Source organism: Periplaneta americana, chromosome 17 (assembly GCF_040183065.1).
Source record: "Periplaneta americana isolate PAMFEO1 chromosome 17, P.americana_PAMFEO1_priV1, whole genome shotgun sequence".
NCBI classification, from domain to species: Eukaryota; Metazoa; Arthropoda; class Insecta; order Blattodea; family Blattidae; genus Periplaneta; species Periplaneta americana.
The window spans coordinates 137,140,482-137,161,287 of NC_091133.1; the positions used below are offsets into that span (position 1 = coordinate 137,140,482).

The window sequence follows — 20,806 nt, forward strand, 5'->3', positions numbered from 1 at the left end:
TCTTAGTCTCCGCATGTGATACATATAATATGCAAACTTATAAATTCATTGCGCTTAAAAGTGAAGCGTTTTATAACGATTATTTCAAAATACAATGGGAAATATAAATGCTTGGAAGAAATGAATGCCTGCCTCTCTGAGCAATATTTTCACCATAGCAACTTGCAAAAGTTTACACACTGTGTTTGTTTCACACGTAGCATTTTTTTATTTTATCAAATTATCAAGTTGTTGCGTTCATTTTCGTTGAATGAAGTATCAAATGCTGCCCATCACGATAAATCTTATATAATGATTGTAATCTTGGTATTCCGACGAAATTTTTCCGGCAATATTAAAATAAATCTTTATTAGAACTGAGCTGAGGGTTGAAAGGAAGCCATGTACCAGATACACATTCAGAACTTTCCTTCATTATTTATCATCCAGATTTGAAGTAATCTTCAAGAGAAGACACACACAAACGAACTGTATAGCCCTATGTAGTTGAATGAAATCAAGAATTAACAGTGCCAGAATACTGGTAACTAATTATACATTCCGTTACGAAAATCCGTTGATAAAGTTTCAAAAGTTTCTAAACAATCAAAGGACGGAAACAAACATTACGTTGTAGGAGCGCAGGCACATGTAGAATGCGAACAAATCTAATAACTTTAGAAATGACAGGTTAATAAAGCCTCCATTTGTTTAGTTGAATTGTAGAAAATTAATAGATATTAAGGAGGAAAAAGTAAAGCTAACAGTGCTCACGAGACGAGTAGGACGTCCAAGAAGACATAGTGGAAGAGGCCACTATCCAGAACTGCACATACTACACAATACAGGCCTATCGTTTAATATCTAAGTGTTTGTAATTCATATTTCACTGCTTATTTTTACACGAATTAATTGAAACAGTACAGTTCCAGAACCAGTAAGCCTACTCTCTGCCCTCAAACAGTAGAGCTCAGGGTTAATTCCGTTCAAAGCCGCGAAGTGAAAGTATCCACAAAAATCCGTGCACAGCCTGTAGCAGGCAACTCGTGGACAGGATTCAAAGGCTTTGACGGTGGCTACATCTGACGGCGGGAACCGAAGACTTCACTTTGGAGGAGGGCAGCTCAAAGTCCCTGTGAACTTTACCAATACTTCTCCCCCACTCCCGCGCTCTGTTTCATTTCGGATCTCCTGGTTTGCTGTTGTCCCGACATACAGCTCAGAAAGTTGGCAAGTTTCCTGGAGACCATGCAAAAGACTGACGCCATTATTTTGAATGCCAGGAATGTACACGATAAGTTATTTAACGTTGTGTTAGATGGAGTTAGTGACAGTGAGGGGAGACCGAGGGTTCGCCAAGGAGTTACCTCACATTCGCCTTACACTTGAGGACATCATACTGAATGCGGTGTACCAATTAGGAGGTACTAACATGGAGGGTAGCTGCGAATATATTGAATAAGCAGTCGTGGACAGCCGATAAAAGGTGGTTCTTCAGCTTAGGGGTCGGGCGAAGGGCTAACAACCCATCATCGTAAAAAAAATAGCTTGTTACGAAACCTTACAATAAGCCTCGGAATGGGACTGATTCTCTGGCACGACCACAGCAAAGGAATAAGGTTTTGAGAGAACTAGCTAGATATAGAATAGACTTCGTGGGAGTACAAGAGGTTAGGTTAGATGGGAACGGCATATCACAAATAGGCGATTACTTGTTGCATTATGGGGAAGGAAACAATATCACCAATTAGGAACAGGATTCTTTGTTCATAAAAGAATAAAATGAGCAGTAAAAAAGATTGAATTTATCAGTGACAGGTTATCGTATTTAGTACTTAAGGGTAGATGGTGCGATATCATAGTTATAAATGCTCACGCTCCTATAGAAGAGAAAGACGACCATATAAAGGATAGCTTCTATGAGGAATTGGAACACACTAATGATCAGTTATCTAGATATCACATGAAAATTTTATTGGGGGATTTCAACGCTAAAGTAGGACGGGAGGATATTTTTAAACCTATTATTGGAAAAGAGAGCCTATACGTAACTCGTAATGGCAATGAAGTTAGGTTAGTCAACTTTGCGACATCAAAAAATTTAATTGTCAAAAGTACAACATTTCCCCATAAGGATATACATAAATATAGCTTACTTGGACTTCTCAGATGGATTGACACACAACGAAATAGATCACATCTTGATAGATAAACGAAGACATACTAGTATAGTAGACATTGGAACTTTCAGGGGGGCAGACTGTAATTCTAGTAATTGGAGAATTAAGAGAAAGATTATCAGTAGCCAAGCGAGTAGAGCAACAAGTTAACATTAGTAAATTCAATATTCTGAAATTAAAGGACGAGGAAACCAAGCAACATTATCAGGTCGAAATTTCAAATAGGTTTGCCACTTTAGAAAGCTCTGACGAAGTTCAAAAAGAGTTAGATGTTAATAGCGTGTGGGAAAATATGAGAGACAGTATCAAAATCGCAGCTAAGCAGAGCATAGGTTTTATTATGAAACTAAAGAAAATAAGCCGTGGTTTGATGAAGATTGTTGCAAGGTAGTAGAAAGAAGGAATCAGGCAACATTGAAATTCTTACAGGATCCAGTTGAGGCGAATAGAGTTAATTATTTCAGTGAAAGACGGGAAGCAAGTCGTACACTTAGGAATAAAAAGAGAGATTACTTGAAGGAAAAACTGGATGAGGTAGAAACAAATGGTAAGAATATGGATAAAACCATTCGAGATTTATATAAAGAGATAAAGGAATTTAAGAACGGATATCGATTTGAGCGTCGCGTGTTGGGGGTGGATGTCATGCGATGGGGTAGGACTTCTATAACGCATTCACGGTCGGTTTACGGCAGAAGTCTACGAACACATTTTGGAAAATGTAGTCATCCGTTCCGCCCGAGAACGATATCCAGAAGGAACACTTTTCTTCCAGCAGAATAATCACTCGGTACACAGTGCCAACTGGATTCAAAATAGTTTACGAGAAGGCCTGATGTTGACCTGGTCAAGTGGCCTCCAAAATCACCAGATATGAGTCCGATTGAAAATTTGTGGGCTACAGTCAAACGGATCCTACGCTCAAATTGGGCAAAACAACCACTCGTGCTGACAGCTAACGAATTGTGGGACGGAGTTCTAGATGCGTGGGAGGAGGTGGCCATGAATTTAGACCTATTCCTTAATCTTGTGGACTCCATGCCACGCAGAATGAGGCGAATTGTTGACGCAGGTGGATTGTGGACGAGATACTAGTCCCTACAACAGGCCTTTTTTGTTAGTATATTAAAAAAATTGCTTTTTTGTTTATTTAATTATTATTTATTTATGTTTGATATGCGTCCGAGTTTTTAGGAATGAAACAAGTATTTTTTGTTTATACAGACCAGGTCTCGCCTCTTAACAGCCCACAGGTGATGGGCAATAATATTTTTACAAGGCAGGCATAACGAAGTTTATGAACAAATGCCATTTCATATTTAAACTAGTAAATTAATTACAAACTAAAACAAAAAATAATAATAATAATTTTACCCTACCGGCAGCAAACTTCCAACCTCTGGTACGGAAGTCTGATACCTTACCACTGGGCCACACACAACTCGTAATGGTGATTACATTGTAGACGGATGACTTTCAATGAATAGACACCACAGCCTTGCATTGCGTTTATACTAGTGAACCGCGCGATAGAACTTAGTATTTCTATCGATCAAGAGTCGGCCCATTCTTTTAGCCGTTAAGAGTATGTATTTATTAACACTACAATTGGGTATACACCCGGTGGAAGTGACATATAATGTACAATAATAACATTACAATAATTATATTAATAAAATTTACAGTAATTACAGCAATAAAAAGAATAAAATAAACGTAAATTTAATTCTAATTATAAATGCAATAAACCAAGGTCTATAAATAAAAACTACGCTGTAATAACGCCTACTATAAGCAAAAGTGACCTAACTTATAAGTACTTCTTTTAAACTCAACTATGATTTCATCCTTTCATTTTCAATTATCATTTTTGTCATTATTTTAAATTTATTATTCCAATGTACTTTTATTGTAATTTATATTATTGTTAATGTTTTTGTAATGAATTGGCTTGTGCTGAACTGTTATTGGCCCCTGTCTGTTGTACAGCACATTAAATAAATAAATAAATAAATGAGTAAACAAATAAATAAATATTATTACTTACTTAAGGCTTTATTATTATTACTGTTACAATTCCAATATTTATCTCTTATTACTATTATTGCCTTCTATACATGGTGATTCACGAGGTAAGGTAAAAAATTTAGGATGTGAAATCTGAAGTCATTCTGAGTCAAAATAGTACATTATGCAACGAGCCTATAATGGTAGTAATTAAGACGCGAGTATGTTTATGAAACGAGCGCAAGTCAAGTTTCATACGACTTTTTATGCTCTACCATATTTCTAACTTGAAATTATTATAAGTATTCATGTTAATTTTATCTGACTGAGGAGCCGAACTGACCTTGTGCAATACCTCGTAAATTGTGAGATATGCGCAGACGCGAAAGTATTGATTTTTTTTTCCGAGAAACAAATGTCGACATTGACCTTGATATGATCTAGAGAATAAAATACACATAAATCTTGATATAACCTTAAAATTGAATTAGGTAATTTATTGATTTATTGTTGTCTTTTGATTGCATATCCAAGAATAATCGATACTTGCGCTTTCATATTGCTACAATGGTATTTTCTGATTGGTGGAACACCAGAACTTTAATGAATAGTTATACTTTAATGAGGTCCATTAAAGAGCTGTTACCAGGTGTATAATTACTACATTTCGGCATGGTCGAGCATAAAGTTGATATGAATATAGGTCCGTTTTCGAACTGTTACGGAGATATGGCTCTTTGATTTCACAAAATCTTCTAAGATTCCATTTTACTAACCGCATTTAGAGACAGATAACGGACAAATTTAAAGTTTATATTCACGTATGCATACATACCTAATATTCTAGACGTCGAGGTCGATGTTTTCGCACATTTTTAAAGCTACCTCCTTCTGCTCAATGCACTGTTGCGCTCGGGCGTGAATCGCGCTCATCGCGCGGTAGAGTTGCACGTAACTGTTCTTTATGCCGCATCCAAAATACGGCCGATTAGCGCCTCTCTCGTTTCTCCCTTCCTTTCCTATACCAAGTTTTTCATCCAACCGCATAGACAGTAAGTACTCTTCGATATGGTACCCTTCTGTTCGGAAAGGGTCGTTCATATTCAGCGACGGCACGCAAGGAACTTCCATCGCACAAACCATAAACATACACAATATCGGCGTATTCTGTAGTCGAAAATTTATAAGGCATCTTGAAAAACACAACTTAACACTTCCGATAACTGAACCTGTGTAACTACTGTACTGAGGTAGTTGACTGAACTGCTGTGAATTGATGATAGTGTAGGCTATTTGTGTTATCTGCAGGTTCTGTGTCATTACATCAGACAAGATCAGGCGATTGGACATTGTAATGCCCCACCACCCGGTTTCTTTCTCTTATCTACATCGTTCACAATGCAGATTCCAATGTTACGTCATTCATTGCGATCGGTGGGCGACCTTATCTCACGTCAGCAGCATATGGTAACGTCTGATTCACATTGGGGCGAGACGTTTTACCAAAAAAAATGCATCTAGCTCCGCCATCGTCCGAAAACGGACCTATGTTCATATGAACTTTTTCACTCAAAATGGCCTAAGATATCGTATCCGGTTCACACCTGTGGAGTAACGATCAGCGCATCTGGCAGCGAAATTAGGTGGCCCGGGTTCGAATCCCGGTCGGGGCAAGTTACCTGGTTGAGGTTTTTTCCGGGGTTTTCCCTCAACCCAATACGAGCAAATGCTGGGTAACTTTCGGTGCTGGACCCCGGATTCATTTTACCGGCACTATCACCTTCATTTCATTCAGACGCTAAATAACCTAGATGTTATATAATAATATTAAATTGCGATAACCGTCTATACTTATCTAGTTTATACTGGATTTAAACATTAACGTTTTCGGCACTTATATATATAGTATGAAATATATAGTATGTACCTTTGATGATCTGCCATCGTTTGCGAAATAATATATATAAATTAAAACACTTACTTGTTAACTAATAATTAAAATCTATACTAATTGCTATATCTATAATAAAAGTCCCTTGTTTTATGTAACAATATGGTTATCTTGAAGTTGTTTTCACATGTAGTTCCTATAATTTTTTAAAATGTTTTTAAGTTGCTCTTTATTGCACGTATTAAAATAACAAACAGAATTTTAACATTTTAATACGTGCAATACAGTGTATATATTTCACACACATAATGTGTATCTATTTGATCATGTAATAAGGCAATTCCATACATTTTAAAATGGCACATAAGTGCCGAAAACGTTAATGTTTAAATCCAATATAAACTAGATAAGTATAGACGGTTATCCCAATTTAATATTATTATATTACAACTTGCTTATCGGAGAATCATACAAAATGAAAACCTAGATGTTGATACAGCGTCGAAATTACCCAATAAAATAAAATAAAAATATCGTATCCTAAATGTTTGCCCTTTCCTCGTGAATCACCCTGTGTTATTATTATTATTATTATTATTATTATTATTATTATTATTATTATTATTATTATTATTACTGTCTCGTCAGGTGATGGCGGAGGAGCGGAAGGTAGCAGTGGCGTTGTGCGGCGTGTGCTGCCGCCCCATCTGCGACCGCTACATCATGCGCGTGGTTGACGTGTCCTACCACGAGCGCTGCCTGCAGTGCTGCGTGTGCGGCGCGCGGCTCGCCCACACCTGCTTCACGCGCGACTCCAAGCTCTACTGCCGTCTGGACTACGACAGGTAGGTAGAGACTACTCCCTGGCATAAATGTGCTACACTGAAGTTCCATTTACTTAAGATCATAGAGATCTATTTCGGATGGGCGCTAGCAGGAAATTTTCAATCATGTTCAATGTAGAAGAAAATGCACTGAGCTGAAGAAGAAGTCCATAACGTGGCAAGTCAACAAGAAGTACCACCAGCAAGTTTTCTGATAGAAACAATCGCGCTGACTGCAAAACTATCTACATTCTTCAATATTATTTCAATCAATATCGTCCCCATCGTGCCTTGAGCTCAATATATTATTTTATACTATTATATAGACAACCGTGTTACAAGTTGCTAGACTAAATGTAGAGAGTTTATTTGTTCAATTTTAATACATAATTTAATGCATTTTCGTGCTCTAGTCTGAAAAATAAGTGCTCAAAACTTCCATTTCGTCATCAATGAATGAATGAATCAATCAATCAATCAACCAAACAATCAACCAATCAACCCCTAAAATTTAGTAGGTAATTTAATATAGTCTATAAAATAATTAATAAATCAGCAACTACAATGGACTCTGCGACCTCGTTCCTGTAAAAATTTTTTGGATTCACTTAGTGCAATGCTTTGATCAAGACATGCGCACAATTTCTGAGCAAGGAAGTTGATTATCAATTTTGCTGCCGAGAACTGAATGCGGATTCACTGACAGTAAATTACTGTACATTGATAGTAACTGAAGCTACTATGAATACTGCCAGAACACGGAAGAGTTTTAAAAACAATTATATTTTGAAAAAGTGTTGTAGAAGAAAACCTCACTCTGAATCAAACTGATGAAATATGAACTGAAGTTTTGGTATAGGCCATGCGACGTAATAATTTATTTATTTATTTATTTATTTATTTATTTATTTATTTAGAATATTAACGTGCAAAAAACAACAGCACAAGGCCAATTACAGTTTAGCACGATACAAAACAGAACAAAACAACAAATGATGATGAGAATGAATGATAGAAAATGGCAATGAGATTAAATACAAACAATATAATAGTCTACATCAATCATTGATCAAATAATAATTATAAAATTATAAAATTAGTACAATGAGATAATTGAAACAATGGGATAGTCTACATTAATCAATTGACCAAATGCAAGAAATAAAATGGACAAATAATTATAAAATTGATCAGTGAGTTAAAAACTGAAAGATATACTACACATTTAATGGATCCAAGTTGAAAACATGCAAATTAGCATATTTAATGCATCTGCAGACCGGAGAGAGAGATTTAGGATTCTTATTATAAAACAATTTATGAAATCTTAAACCATTAGCAGGAATACGTTTATATTATATTGTTTATGAAAGATTCACAATCAATATCACCCTTAATGATTTTACAAAAAAATAAATAATCAAGATTCTGACGTCTGGTGAACAAACTACCGCAATTGAAATAATTGCATTTAATCTCATAGTTATAATCGGAATTTGGTAAAAATCTATAAGAACACAAGGAAATAAATTTTCTTTGAATATTCTCCAATTTAGCCGAGTCAGTGGAAGTAATGGAGTTCCATACAACAGATGCATATTCAAGCTTGGATCTAACCAACGTATAGTATAAAATTAATAAACACATAGGAGTGGAAAAAGAATAAGTTATAGACCTAATTAGACCAAGCATTCTTAACGAATGGGTATAAATATATTGCACATGATCATGGAAATATAATTTTGAATCAAGTAGGACACCAAGATCTCTAATACAATCTGTCCTAGTAATTACGACATTACTGAGAGAATAGTTAAATTTTAGGGAGATAGTTTAATAATAATAATAATAATAATAATAATAATAATAATAATAATAATAATAATAATAATACACTATTAAACTCCATACAATATAGGCCTACAACCGACGTTCTCATGGAAACTACCGAAATAAACTAAGCAAAAGAACAAATTCAAAACACAAAATTAAGAAACGTTCATGTAATTGCTATCGCAGCACTATTAGTACTTTTGCGTGTTTTGCGAGACTAGTTTAAATTTTAAATTTACATCCTCATGAGATAAATAAGTAAATAATTTAGACACAATCTATGGCAAATGTCCAGATCAAATATCGTTAGAATCTCTTCGAATGTTCCATCTACGTAAACGTAAAACTTGGTGACCAGTTATTCCTCTGACGGTGAATTGGACGAGGAGGACCGGTAGTTTGGCCGTCCCGATATTCTGACTTCTCCAAATTACTTCTTTCTATGGAGGCGAATTAAATAAATCGTCTGCCAGGTGTGTCCAAATACAAAGGAAGACATGAAAGAAAGCATTAAAACAGAATGTGGGTCTCTCAGCAGTGCGAGCAACCCAGGGTTCAAGAAAGAGATCGCCGCGCCTGCGACTATAGTGCTAGTGCTCTGGCCTTCCATCCAGGCGGATGGTTCGATCCCCGGCCAGGTCGTGATGGAATTTGTGGTGGACAAAACAGACGCTGCAGAGGGTTTTCCTCGGGGAACTCCCATTTTCCTCTATAATTCCGCCAATAATCCTCCTCATTTCATCTACCATACGCAATAGTAAAAAACAGGCTGGGGTGAAGTCTTGGGCTAGTATAGGTTTCCGATGCTGATTTATGGAGGGCTTGGGGCTCATCAGAGTAGTCATATGCGGACAGGACCTGCAGCACTGGGTTCACGAATTCTACCCAGACCACCTGTCGGACATGGGAAAATTATCGCATTTAAAGGCAGCAAAGCGTGCCCGACTGTAAGGATCCGTCGATTGGCACTAACAGCTCGTCAAACGAGACCGACGGAAGCAAAGTGAGTGAGGACAAGGATTGGAAAATGGGGAGCATATCAGCGGCCCCTACCGTGAAAAATTAGAATAGTAATAATAATAATAATAATAATAATAATAATAATAATAATAATAATAATAATAATAATAATAATGATAATAATAAATATGATAATTGGTAGTGGTAATAATAATAATAGCAATAATAATAAAGATGATAATTGGTGGTAGTAATAATAATAATAATAATAATAATAATAATAAAGGTGATAATTGGTAGTGATAATAATAATAATAATAATAATAATAAAGATGATAATTGGTAGTGATAATAATAATAATAATAATAATAATAAAGGTGATAATTGGTAGTGATGATAATAATAATAATGATAAGAATAAAGATGATAATTGGTAGTGATCATAATAATAATAATAATAATAATAATAATAATAATAATAATAATAATAAAGATGATAATTGGTAGTGATGATAATAATAATGATAATAATAAAGATGATAATTGGTAGTGATGATAATAATAATGATAATAATAAATATGATAATTGGTAGTGATGATAATAATAATGATAATAATAAATATGATAATTGGTAGTGATAATAATAATAATAATAATAATAATAATAAAGATGATAATTCGTAGTGATAATAATAATAATAATAATAATAATAATAATAATAATAATAATAATAATAAAGATGATAATTGGTAGTGATGATAATAATAATGATAATAATAAAGATGATAATTGGTAATAATAATAATAATAATAATAATAATAATAATGTGTTTCTTTAATGATTGAAACATTCTTAAAATGCATGAGGAGACGAATACGCGTTCCTGCACTTAAAAATCATTTTCAGTGTAAATAGCTGAATTCCTGAGGTCGCCGTGCATCATATATATTTATAAAGTCATTAACAAGGAGTACCTGTGCACTTCACTCATAACATTTGAACCCTCCTTCAAGATTTGAAGATGAGCGCTAACTCTCCGTCCAAGTTGCTGCAGCATTAAATTTGCATTTCGTTCTCCTCCTATTGCAAATGTTCTCCCGTTCGTCGTTTCAAGATTTTAGTTTATTTATTTAAGGCCTCATTAATGGCTCTCTCCTCGTTGCTCATGCCTTTTACATGAGACGCCGCTCCCTCCTCTGCTTCAGCTGCAACTTGAATAAAATTCAGGCTTCAAAACTATTAATTTTATTACGATAAAAAAAAGAAAGAGGGAGGGAGGGGAGGGGGAGGTAGCACTGTAATGGATAATAAATGGATATAAATACCGCTGGCACTGCTGCGCCTGGAATATATTAATACATTATTTGGCATGTCATTTCGGAGTCAGACCACACGTGTATGAGAGTCCATATATTTTACCAGCATCGGGACACAAAGGGCTTCTGAATAGTGGATACGTGTTGCGGTGTGAGGGTACAAAGTTCGAACCCCCATCCCCTTCCCAACCCCTGTCCTATGCCATCTAAAACAGCCTCTGTGCTCGATGTCGGGACGTTTAAAAAAGGTCGAGTCTCTTTGTGGACATCACGCGTGTGATGCCGGACCACCCCTCTTACTTCCCCCACTCTTCTTTTTCAGTGATGTCACAGGTGCCGCCTTCCAGCATATTGTATGCCGTGCCTTGGTTACTACCAAGTCACAGAACTGCAATATGTTCCTGAGGGGTGGTTGACAGTATACGTGATGAGGGGTGGGGTGGGGTGGAAGCGCGTGCCGTGGTTTATTTTATTGAATAGGGGGAGTGTTTTTTACCAAGAGGGTGGGTGGGGATATGTGCACACTCTTCCCTTTGATGTTTTGATCCACACTGCTGGACCATACATATGATTTTGATATTGTTGGCAGACGAGCGCTTTGAGACTCTGGTGCCAGTGCGAGGAAAAGCTCAGGAAATATAGATTTCCCATAATAAAAATCTTGTTACGCGCTGAAAGGCTTCATTATTAGGCGAGGAATGTACTTTAATAAGAAATAGCACACTTTACTTTTTGTACCTCCATGTTAATTTATTATGTTTTCCTGTATTAAAATTTTGAAAGAATTTTGTTATCAACTTTATTGGATTTTAAGTGTATGCTCTAGAGAACGTGACGTCACTTATACACATAAAATTGAATTAATTCTTTTTATACAAGTTATTGACGGCAATGAATTATAGTTCAAATATCAAGCCCAAAGAATTTGTTGCTATATTTTTTATTACTTCACCTTTTTCTTAGCAATAGGCAGCATTTAATTCTGACCTCATTAATTTTATTGACACAAATGATCAGCTAATATTTTGAATAGTGTCATTCTTGCAACAGTTGTTTCTAGACAAATGATCAGCTAATATTTTGAATAGTGTCATACGTTTGCAATAGTTGTTTGCAGACAAATGATCAGCTAATATTTTGAATAGTGTCAGTCATACGTTTGCAATAGTTGTTTGCAGACAAATGATCAGCTAATATTTTGAATAGTGTCAGTCATACGTTTGCAATAGTTGTTTGCAGACAAATGATCAGCTAATATTTTGAATAGTGTCATACGTTTGCAATAGTTGTTTGCAGACAAATGATCAGCTAATATTTTGAATAGTGTCAGTCATACGTTTGCAATAGTTGTTTGCAGACAAATGATCAGCTAATATTTTGAAAGTGTCAGTCATACGTTTGCAATAGTTGTTTGCAGACAAATGATCAGCTAATATTTTGAATAGTGTCATACTTGCAACAGTTATTTGCAGACAAATGATCAGCTAATATTTGAATAGTGTCATACTTGCAACAGTTGCGCATCTTTTCCACTTCCGTGTGGAAACAGAACCAGATGACATGTAGGCAAGGCTTTAAACTTATAGCAAACGTACGGTAACAATTTTTCTGTGCTGTGAAATTATTTCCGATTTTTTCTCAATTGATTATCTTAGTAAAACTGAAGCAACAGAAAAATTTTAATCCTATTTGTGTAAGCATTGCTTCAACATTCCGTCCACAGGCAGACACTGGATGGTAGTGACAAGCGCAGCTTAGATTTTCTCCATTGCTAGTGACTAATATGATTAGCTCACAACATTTCCTCCACGACTGATAACTACAGGCGAGTAAAAGAACAAAAATTACAAGAGAGCGCCAAGGCAACTGCGAACTAAAAGGTAAAAAGAAGAGAATGTACAAAAGAAGAAATGGCTGTAGGCCTATGTCAACAGTGGAAAAAGTACAAGAACAATAAAATCATAGAGTCCCTCGATAATAACTGAATGTAAAAGTTGACACAATGAGCATACTGCTTCTGACTGGTTGGATCCAACCATCACCTGCATTAACATACACATTGTGAGCTTTCTTTCCCAAATTCACTATCTCCAAAATTTGAAGTTTTCAACTAAGAGTGGATTCATATAATGTTTGAGGTTAGGTATCCACTAGTACATTATTTTATGCAAAATAATAATAAATCCCTGTGAATTTTCAATGAAAATAATGCAAATTTTTCTATAACTAATTAAATCCAGAGCAAAAATGAGCTACTTTCTTTTCATGAAGCAGTATATCCACAGGACCGCAATAGAAATTCTCTAAGAGGAGCAAATTACATGAAAAATAATGTAAGTATAAATTGAGGAATTGAATGCAATAAGGGCCCAACCCACAAAAAGCAGTTTTGAGATAATGACCTTCAAAGTTGTCAAGTTACCATAGAAATGTTGTGGCACGCTCCATAGTAACATTAATATATTTTTTAGTTCTTTTGGCCATTTTTGGCAGGATTGCACTTTAATTTGGATGTTAACATCATTATAAGTGTGTGAAAGATGAATTTAATAATAACACTTCAAGGGCCCTTTTTGCGTTCAAAAGTCCTACAGACTGATTACATATTATGGTAATGATAAATATATTTGGTTGTATTCTGTCTTAACATTTAAAAATAATAAGCAAGAACAAAATTATAAACTGTTCATCTTGAAAGATTGTGTATTGAATTTTAAAAAGTTAATTTAGGCTACATATTAATAAAAAATGTAAACAAATGTTATTACTCATATTATGTTATTAATGTTCACAGCTTTATAAAAATAGTAGTCTAACATTCATTTCTCTTTCTTCACTTGCCTAAATATCTTCATTGCATTCTTCTTCTTCTTCTTCTTCTTGTTCCTCGTCATCATTTTGTTGAGCCTTTGTAAGGACTTTTTCATACCACATTCGAGATGATTCATCTAGGAAGTGAAACAAACTTCGAATATCTTTTTCTTTTGCTATCTTAACACCAGTAGCTTCACGTGGTAGTAGTTGCAAGTTATCAGGAAGGGATTTCTTTTTCGAAAATTTGAATGCTGCATAGTAACTAGTATAATTAGGAGAACCCGAAACTGTGCCCAGTGATGTATTAGATAGTCTGCAATATGACTGAAGTCTAAAAGGGGTTGATTCTGATCTTGGTTTAAGTCTACAAAAAGCTGCACTGAGGCCCTCACTCCAGTTTCTTATTATTTTGGAACCATCTACAACATTAAATGGAAATAGATTTTGCCTGCATTTCTTAAAAATGTCTATGTATTGTGATGCACTGTACACATTTTCAATCCTATTCAACTTTTGAGTGTAGAGTCCAAAGTTGCGATCGCACTGGTTGTAGGAGAGTCCCCTTACAGGGAATACATGAAGAACATAGGAATCCATGAACACAAAGCAATAAAAGCACTATTTCTGTTCTGACCTCCTGTTGCAACAGAAAACAAAACTATTTCAGTTGGTTTGTACCCCTCGTCCTTTGTTTTGCACATCAAGAAATTATTAACGAAAGAACATGCACTTGATTTTACCCTTAGTTTCTAAAAAGTAATAAAAACTGCTTTTACCATCATTATGGCAGTGCACGTTGAAAATATATAGCCAGAGTAGCCTCTTATAAAACTGTGAAGTTACGCTGAGTTTTGGCAGAGGGAGGTTTTGAGCGTAGTCGAATTCCAACACTAAAACCGTGCTCCCAGCTTCCTGACAATTCCCAATGTATCGTTTCTTTATTTTCTTGTACGCTTCAATCTTCCTTTGATGCAAAGCATAAATTATTTTACACGGATCATTTGGATTGCTTTTTAATTTCATTAAACACTCTGTACAAAAGTTACAAACGTCCGTTCTTGGAGTTTTGAATGAAAATTTACAGGTCTTGAAAACGTTGAAGTAGAACTTGTGGCCAGTTTTCAGCGTTAATCCAGTATATAAGTTTTGAAAAGTTCAAATAAGATTTTAATGTTTAGGTTAGGATTTTCAAAATATTTCTTACTTGATTTCTCCCTTGATTAATGAGATGTTTTGTGTTGTAGTGATTCCAGGTGTTCTTTTGCTAAATCTCAAACACTGCTTTGAACCATATTTGGAGGGTTGTTGTGACGACCTCCCATGTCCTTGATCGAATTGCCCTCTAAAGCCCTTTTTTGAATCACACGTATCTTCTTTCTTGATATTTTATAGAGATGCAACACAAACTTTTGGCATGTTACAACTGTTTGTCCACTAGATTTAACAAAACATACCCAGGAAAGTGCTCTGTTTTTGTCTGCATCGACTGTAGCCCGTTTTATAGGCTGTGATGTCATACAACCAGTTAAATAAACATTTTTACCACAATCATAGAAACAATTAAAATGATCGACCTGGTTATAAACTCTTTCAAAACATTTCTTAGGACAACACTTACTAACAAGTTGAAAAGATTTACTTCTTAGTCCACACCTGTGGAGTAACGGTCAGCACGTCTGGCCGCGAAATCAGGTAGCCCGGGTTCGATTCCCGGTCGGGGCAAGTTACCTGGTTGAGGTTTTTCCGGGGTTTTCCCTCAACCCAATACGAGCAAATGCTGGGTAACTTGCGATGCTGGACCCGGACTCATTTCACCGGCATTATTACCTTCATCTCATTCAGACGCTAAATAACCTGAGATGTTGATAAAGGGTCGTAAAATAACCTACTTAGAGTTTACTTCTTACAAATTGCCACTTGTATTCAAATATGATGTGCCCCTATTTCGTTTTCGTTTCCTTTCGATTCGCTGATTCTGTTTCCTGGGCCCAGGCTCCTGACTATCTTCTGAGTCAATTTCTTCATCACTTGAAGAGTATGCAATATGTTCTGTACTCATTATTCAGGGCTAATCTAAATAATATTTATTAAAAACCTTTTTAAATAAATAAGTATCACCCTTTTGCTATTTACTAAACTATTTTTAGCCAAAAACTTGCGTTTTTGCACATAACACAACACCAGTTGAAGAAGATACCGGAAGTGAGAGTTAACAATCGTTCTCTCTCTAGCCTCTCCTGAGCTCTGTTGTTAAAATATTATAACCAAACTTAGTAGGCATACTAAGCAAAGTTTAAAGATTCTAAAAAGCCGTTGAACGCAAAAAGGGGCAAACCTCACTAGGGCCCTTATTGCATTCAACTCCTCAATTCCTATTTTATTTTTGCTTGTAGCGATGGCAGCAGAAATTCGCTTTTCGTCTAAAAACAGGTTTGTACTCAAATAAATATAAATTGGGTCGATGAAATATTAAATCCCTCATTATCTGTAATTTATAGATTCTAGAGTAGCTGTACAAAGAGAGTTGAGACGTCAATCCCATCAACAATTAAAATATGTAACGATTTGATAGCATTGAAAATGGAGAAACAAACTCCTATGAGAAGTAAATCATAGGCCTGCATATTGTATACAGATATTAAACAAATTTGACACGTAATTTTACATATTTTATTTCATCATATGATTTATTATATAATATAACATATAAAAATTATTATTTAGCCAGTTTATCAGTGAGGAATAAAGAAAGCCTGTTAATTCGCATTTACTACAAACAAAGCCGTTGTACTGCTTACTGGATTATGCAACAAGGCAGGCGATGTTTGTCTCACCTCTTGCATTCAGTTATTACCGGGAACTCTAGCGACGTAACGAAGTCAGCAAGTGCGCATTTTACAATTCCTAGACAGAGAAGCATAACCGTGGCTTCTTTGTATTTCTGATGATGGAGCTATCTTGTTATAGTTTATTTTGTGACAAGCTTCATTCACTGAAGTGCTTCTATTCTTTAATCTTCCCGATAGTGGTATGGCGGCTCTCCATTGTCGCTATTTTTACTGTATATATTTCTTATGCATTCATTACATCGTTTACAATTATGTGCTGTCTGCGTGCATTGAAACTTCTCTCCTTGCGCTCGCGCTCGGCCGCATAAGAAACGTGCACATTTACCGGCACCCGCAGGCTGTGATGCGTTTTCAGAGGTGAGACCTAGCGCATCCAAGAGCGATATGTACAGCCAGAGGGGGATGAGGAAGTAAAGTGGTTGCCATGGCAACCCAACCATAATTGACTCGTTAGGTATTGGCCATCGTTTCGTGTCAGGCAGTGTTCTCAACGTAACGCTGGGATTTCTTCGGCTTTCTTCACTTGTTTGAAGTGAGACGTGTAGGCATGCGCGCCAGTTCACCAGTTGCAGCGCTCTAATGTGAGCGGTTGTTCCTAAGATTGCAGTTATTTCGAGAATTGCATTCAATCCGGAAGGATGATTCAGTGCAGGGTTCTCCGAGTACCACTAATTCAGTGTGCTGAAGATTCAAGTACACCAACCAGAAGAAGTGTAGGGATTTCCATAGATTAAAGTAATTTTATAATTAAATTTATTAAGTTTACAAATTACAAAATATGTTTTAATGAGATGAATGGTCTATTTTTGATAACACTGTCATTTGAAGACCCAGCTGTGAATGCTGGAGGGATCGTTGTGCTAACCATACGATGGATGGATGATCGTTCACTACTGCTGAGGCCAGAATTTGGCTGGTTGGCATTGACCCTTCATGGGCTGTCAAGTCTCGGATTTGATTGTTTTAAAAATCCCAGAACATGTTGAATTTCACACTAGTTTTTAAATAGTACATTATGCAACGAGCCTATAATGGTAGTAATTAAGACGCGAGTATGTTTATAAAACTAGCGCAAGCGAGTTTCATAATTTTCATACGAGCGTCTTAATTACCATTATAGGCAAGTTTCATACGACTTTTTATGCTCGACCATATTTCTAACTTGAAATTATTCATGCGTATTCATATTATTCTTATCTGACTGGGGAGCGGAAGTGACCTTGTGCAATATCGTAAATTGTGAGATGTGCGCAGACGCGAAAGTATTGATTTTTTTCCGAGGAACAAATATCATTGACCTTGTTATAATCTAGAGAGTAAAATGAACATTAATCTTGATATAATCTGGAAATTGATTTAGACATTGAAAAACGAGATGACAAATTGAATTTATTTGAATATTATTTACAATTAACGCTAATTATTATAGTAACAGAACATAACCTTCTGCGACAGTATTGGATTTCCAGCCTCCGTGACGTTTCGCTAGTTGTCTTTCGATTGCATATCCGAGAATAATCGATACTTGCGCTTTCATATTGCTTTCTGATTGGTGGAAAACCTGAACTTTAATGAATAGGTGTACTTTAATGAGGTCCATTAAAGGACTGCTACCAGGTGTATAATTACTACATTTCTGCATGGTCGAGCATAAAATATATTAAAGGAGAAAAATTACTCTCACATGAGGATGTTGTGAAAGGAGAAAAAATTGTACGGCATTTGTAGCCAATGGTGGGCTCCCTTTTTTACATTGAATTCAACGTCACATTTGTTTTAAAAGGTGTGAAAGGAAACACGTTTCACAAGTAACACGGTTATTTTAATCAAAGTCTGATCTAAGACTGTGTAAAGACCTGTCAGTGTTCCTGTGTCTCAGCCTGCACTTGAGGGTTGAGACGAATGTAATTAATTTTCGTCAACGAAGCTTTCAACACTGACATTTGTTTTTAAAGATAATGAAAACACAAAACCGGGAGAAAAAAAAAACATGCGTTGCTGTCGCCAACGTTACAACTGATAAATTGACGGTTAAAATCCAATAAATTGCATACTGACAATGCGTTGCTTTTGAGTACATTATGCAACGAGCCTATAATGATAGTAATTAAGACGCGAGTATGTTTGTTTATGAAACGAGCGCAAGCGAGTTTCATAATTTTCATACGAGCGTCTTAATTACCATTATAGGCAAGTTTCATACGACTTTTTATGCTCGACCATATTTCTAACTTGAAATTATTCAGAAGTATTCATTTTATTCGTATCTGACTCAAGAGGGGAAGGACCTTGTGCATAGCTCGTAAATTGTGAGATGTGCGCAGACGCGAAAGTATTGATTTTTTCCGAGGAACAATAATGTCATTGACCTTGAAATAATCTAAAGAATAACATGAACTAATTTTGATATAACCTGGAAATTGATTTAGAATTGAAAAACGAGATGGCAAATTGAATTTATTTGAATATTATTTACAATTAACGCTAATTATTATAGTAACAGAACATAACCTTCCGCGACAGTATTGGATTTCCAGCCTCCGTGACGTTTCCCTCGTTGTCTTTCGATTGCATATCCGAGAATAATCGAAAACCTGAACTTTAATGAATAGGTGTACTTTAATGACATGCATTAAAGGACTGCTACCAGGTGTATAATTACTACATTTCGGCATGGTCGAACATAAACAAATTTAAAGGCGTACCACTACCAACCTCCGTGCGCCAATGGTGATACGCGTATCATAGTTTGACAATCCTTGATTTAATATATTCTTGTCCACACCTGTGGAGTAACGGTTAGCGCGTCTGGCCGCGAAACCAGATGGCCCGGGTTTCGAATCCCGATCGGAACAAGTTACCTGGTTGAGGTTTTTTCCGAGGTTTTCCCTCAACTCAATATGAGCAAATGCTGGGTAACTATCGGTGCTGGACCCCGGACTCATTTCACCGGCATTATCACCTCCATTCCATTTAGACGCTAAATAACGTGAGATGTTGTTACAGCGTCATAAAATAACGTAGTAAAAAATATGTTCCTTATTCCAGACACCTTTTCCTCTGTGAAAAGACGATAACAAACATGATGTGTTTAATGTTGTTTGTAGACTAGAAATCAAAGTGCTACGAGCAGTTCTAAAACTTTCACTAGAAAATTTAAACCCCGTCGGTATGAGAAACATTTAATGGCTGTGAGACAGTACATGTAGATATTTCCAAAAACTTTATTGTTAGCCTGTTGACTGCGTGGAAGATTTGAGGAGGGGCTCGCGACAGGAACAGTTTGGCTGTGGCGCATACGCAGTACCAGCGTGGTCCTTATCTGGATTTATTTTCGTGTACATTCCAGATCAAATCAATAAGTTCCCTCACGTGCTCCGGATACACATCTTGCATATAGACTACGAATATTAGGTTTGGTTAGTTTAGGTTTTTATTAACAAAGTTCGCGCATTTTGCGCATTTCGCGCATGCGCAGTCAGCCAAGATGATCCTGTCGCGAGCCACAGGTCAGATTTGAGCATTTCAGAAACACGAATCTTCTCTAGAGCATAATATAAAGAATTGTGTCGTGTTCAGAGAGTTGGATAAAAACTCGAATAGAATTATTGCAGATGCACACTGATAAACAATCTTTAAGGTGAGTTTCATTTTCAAAGATGAAGTAAAGTAGCTGGAAGTAAGAAACAGCAGCAAACAGGTTCTTGATTACGCGTTTCCCCCGTCAGCCGGTTCTTCTCGCCTCCGCGATGCAATGTGAGTTCCAATCAGCTGTTTCAAACGTCAAAACTGAAACCATTGTGGGTGCTAATAATTTATTATTATTACTATAAATCCAGACGTTTGACATGGGCAGGGCATGTAGCACGTATGGGTAGTAGTAGTAGTAGTAGTAGTAGTAGTAGTAGTAGTAGTAGTAGTAGTAGTAGGGTTTAAGAAGGGTGCGTCAATTACTATGGCTATTTGCGCCCTTATCTAAAATTCTTAATATAACAAAGACATAAATAATGTAATATCAGAGTGCTAAAGGAACTAAAAAGCGTTGTCACGATAAAACGAGGCACAGCACGTATGGGCGAATCCAGAAATCCATATAGAGTGTTAGTTGGGAGGCCGGAGGGAAAAATACCTTTAGGGAGGCCGAGACCT

General features: G+C 36.1%; 1 protein-coding gene across 1 annotated transcript in view; it reads left to right on the forward strand.

Moving 5' to 3' along the window:
• Nucleotides 1-20,806, forward strand: part of LOC138692615 (LIM homeobox transcription factor 1-beta) — a 151,967-nt gene that overhangs the window by 49,670 nt on the left and 81,491 nt on the right. Inside the window, exon 2 of the mRNA XM_069815638.1 lies at nt 6,706-6,902. Coding sequence (XP_069671739.1) covers nt 6,709-6,902 — 194 coding nt within the window. The 5' untranslated portion in view covers nt 6,706-6,708. The remainder of the gene's footprint in view (nt 1-6,705; nt 6,903-20,806) is intronic.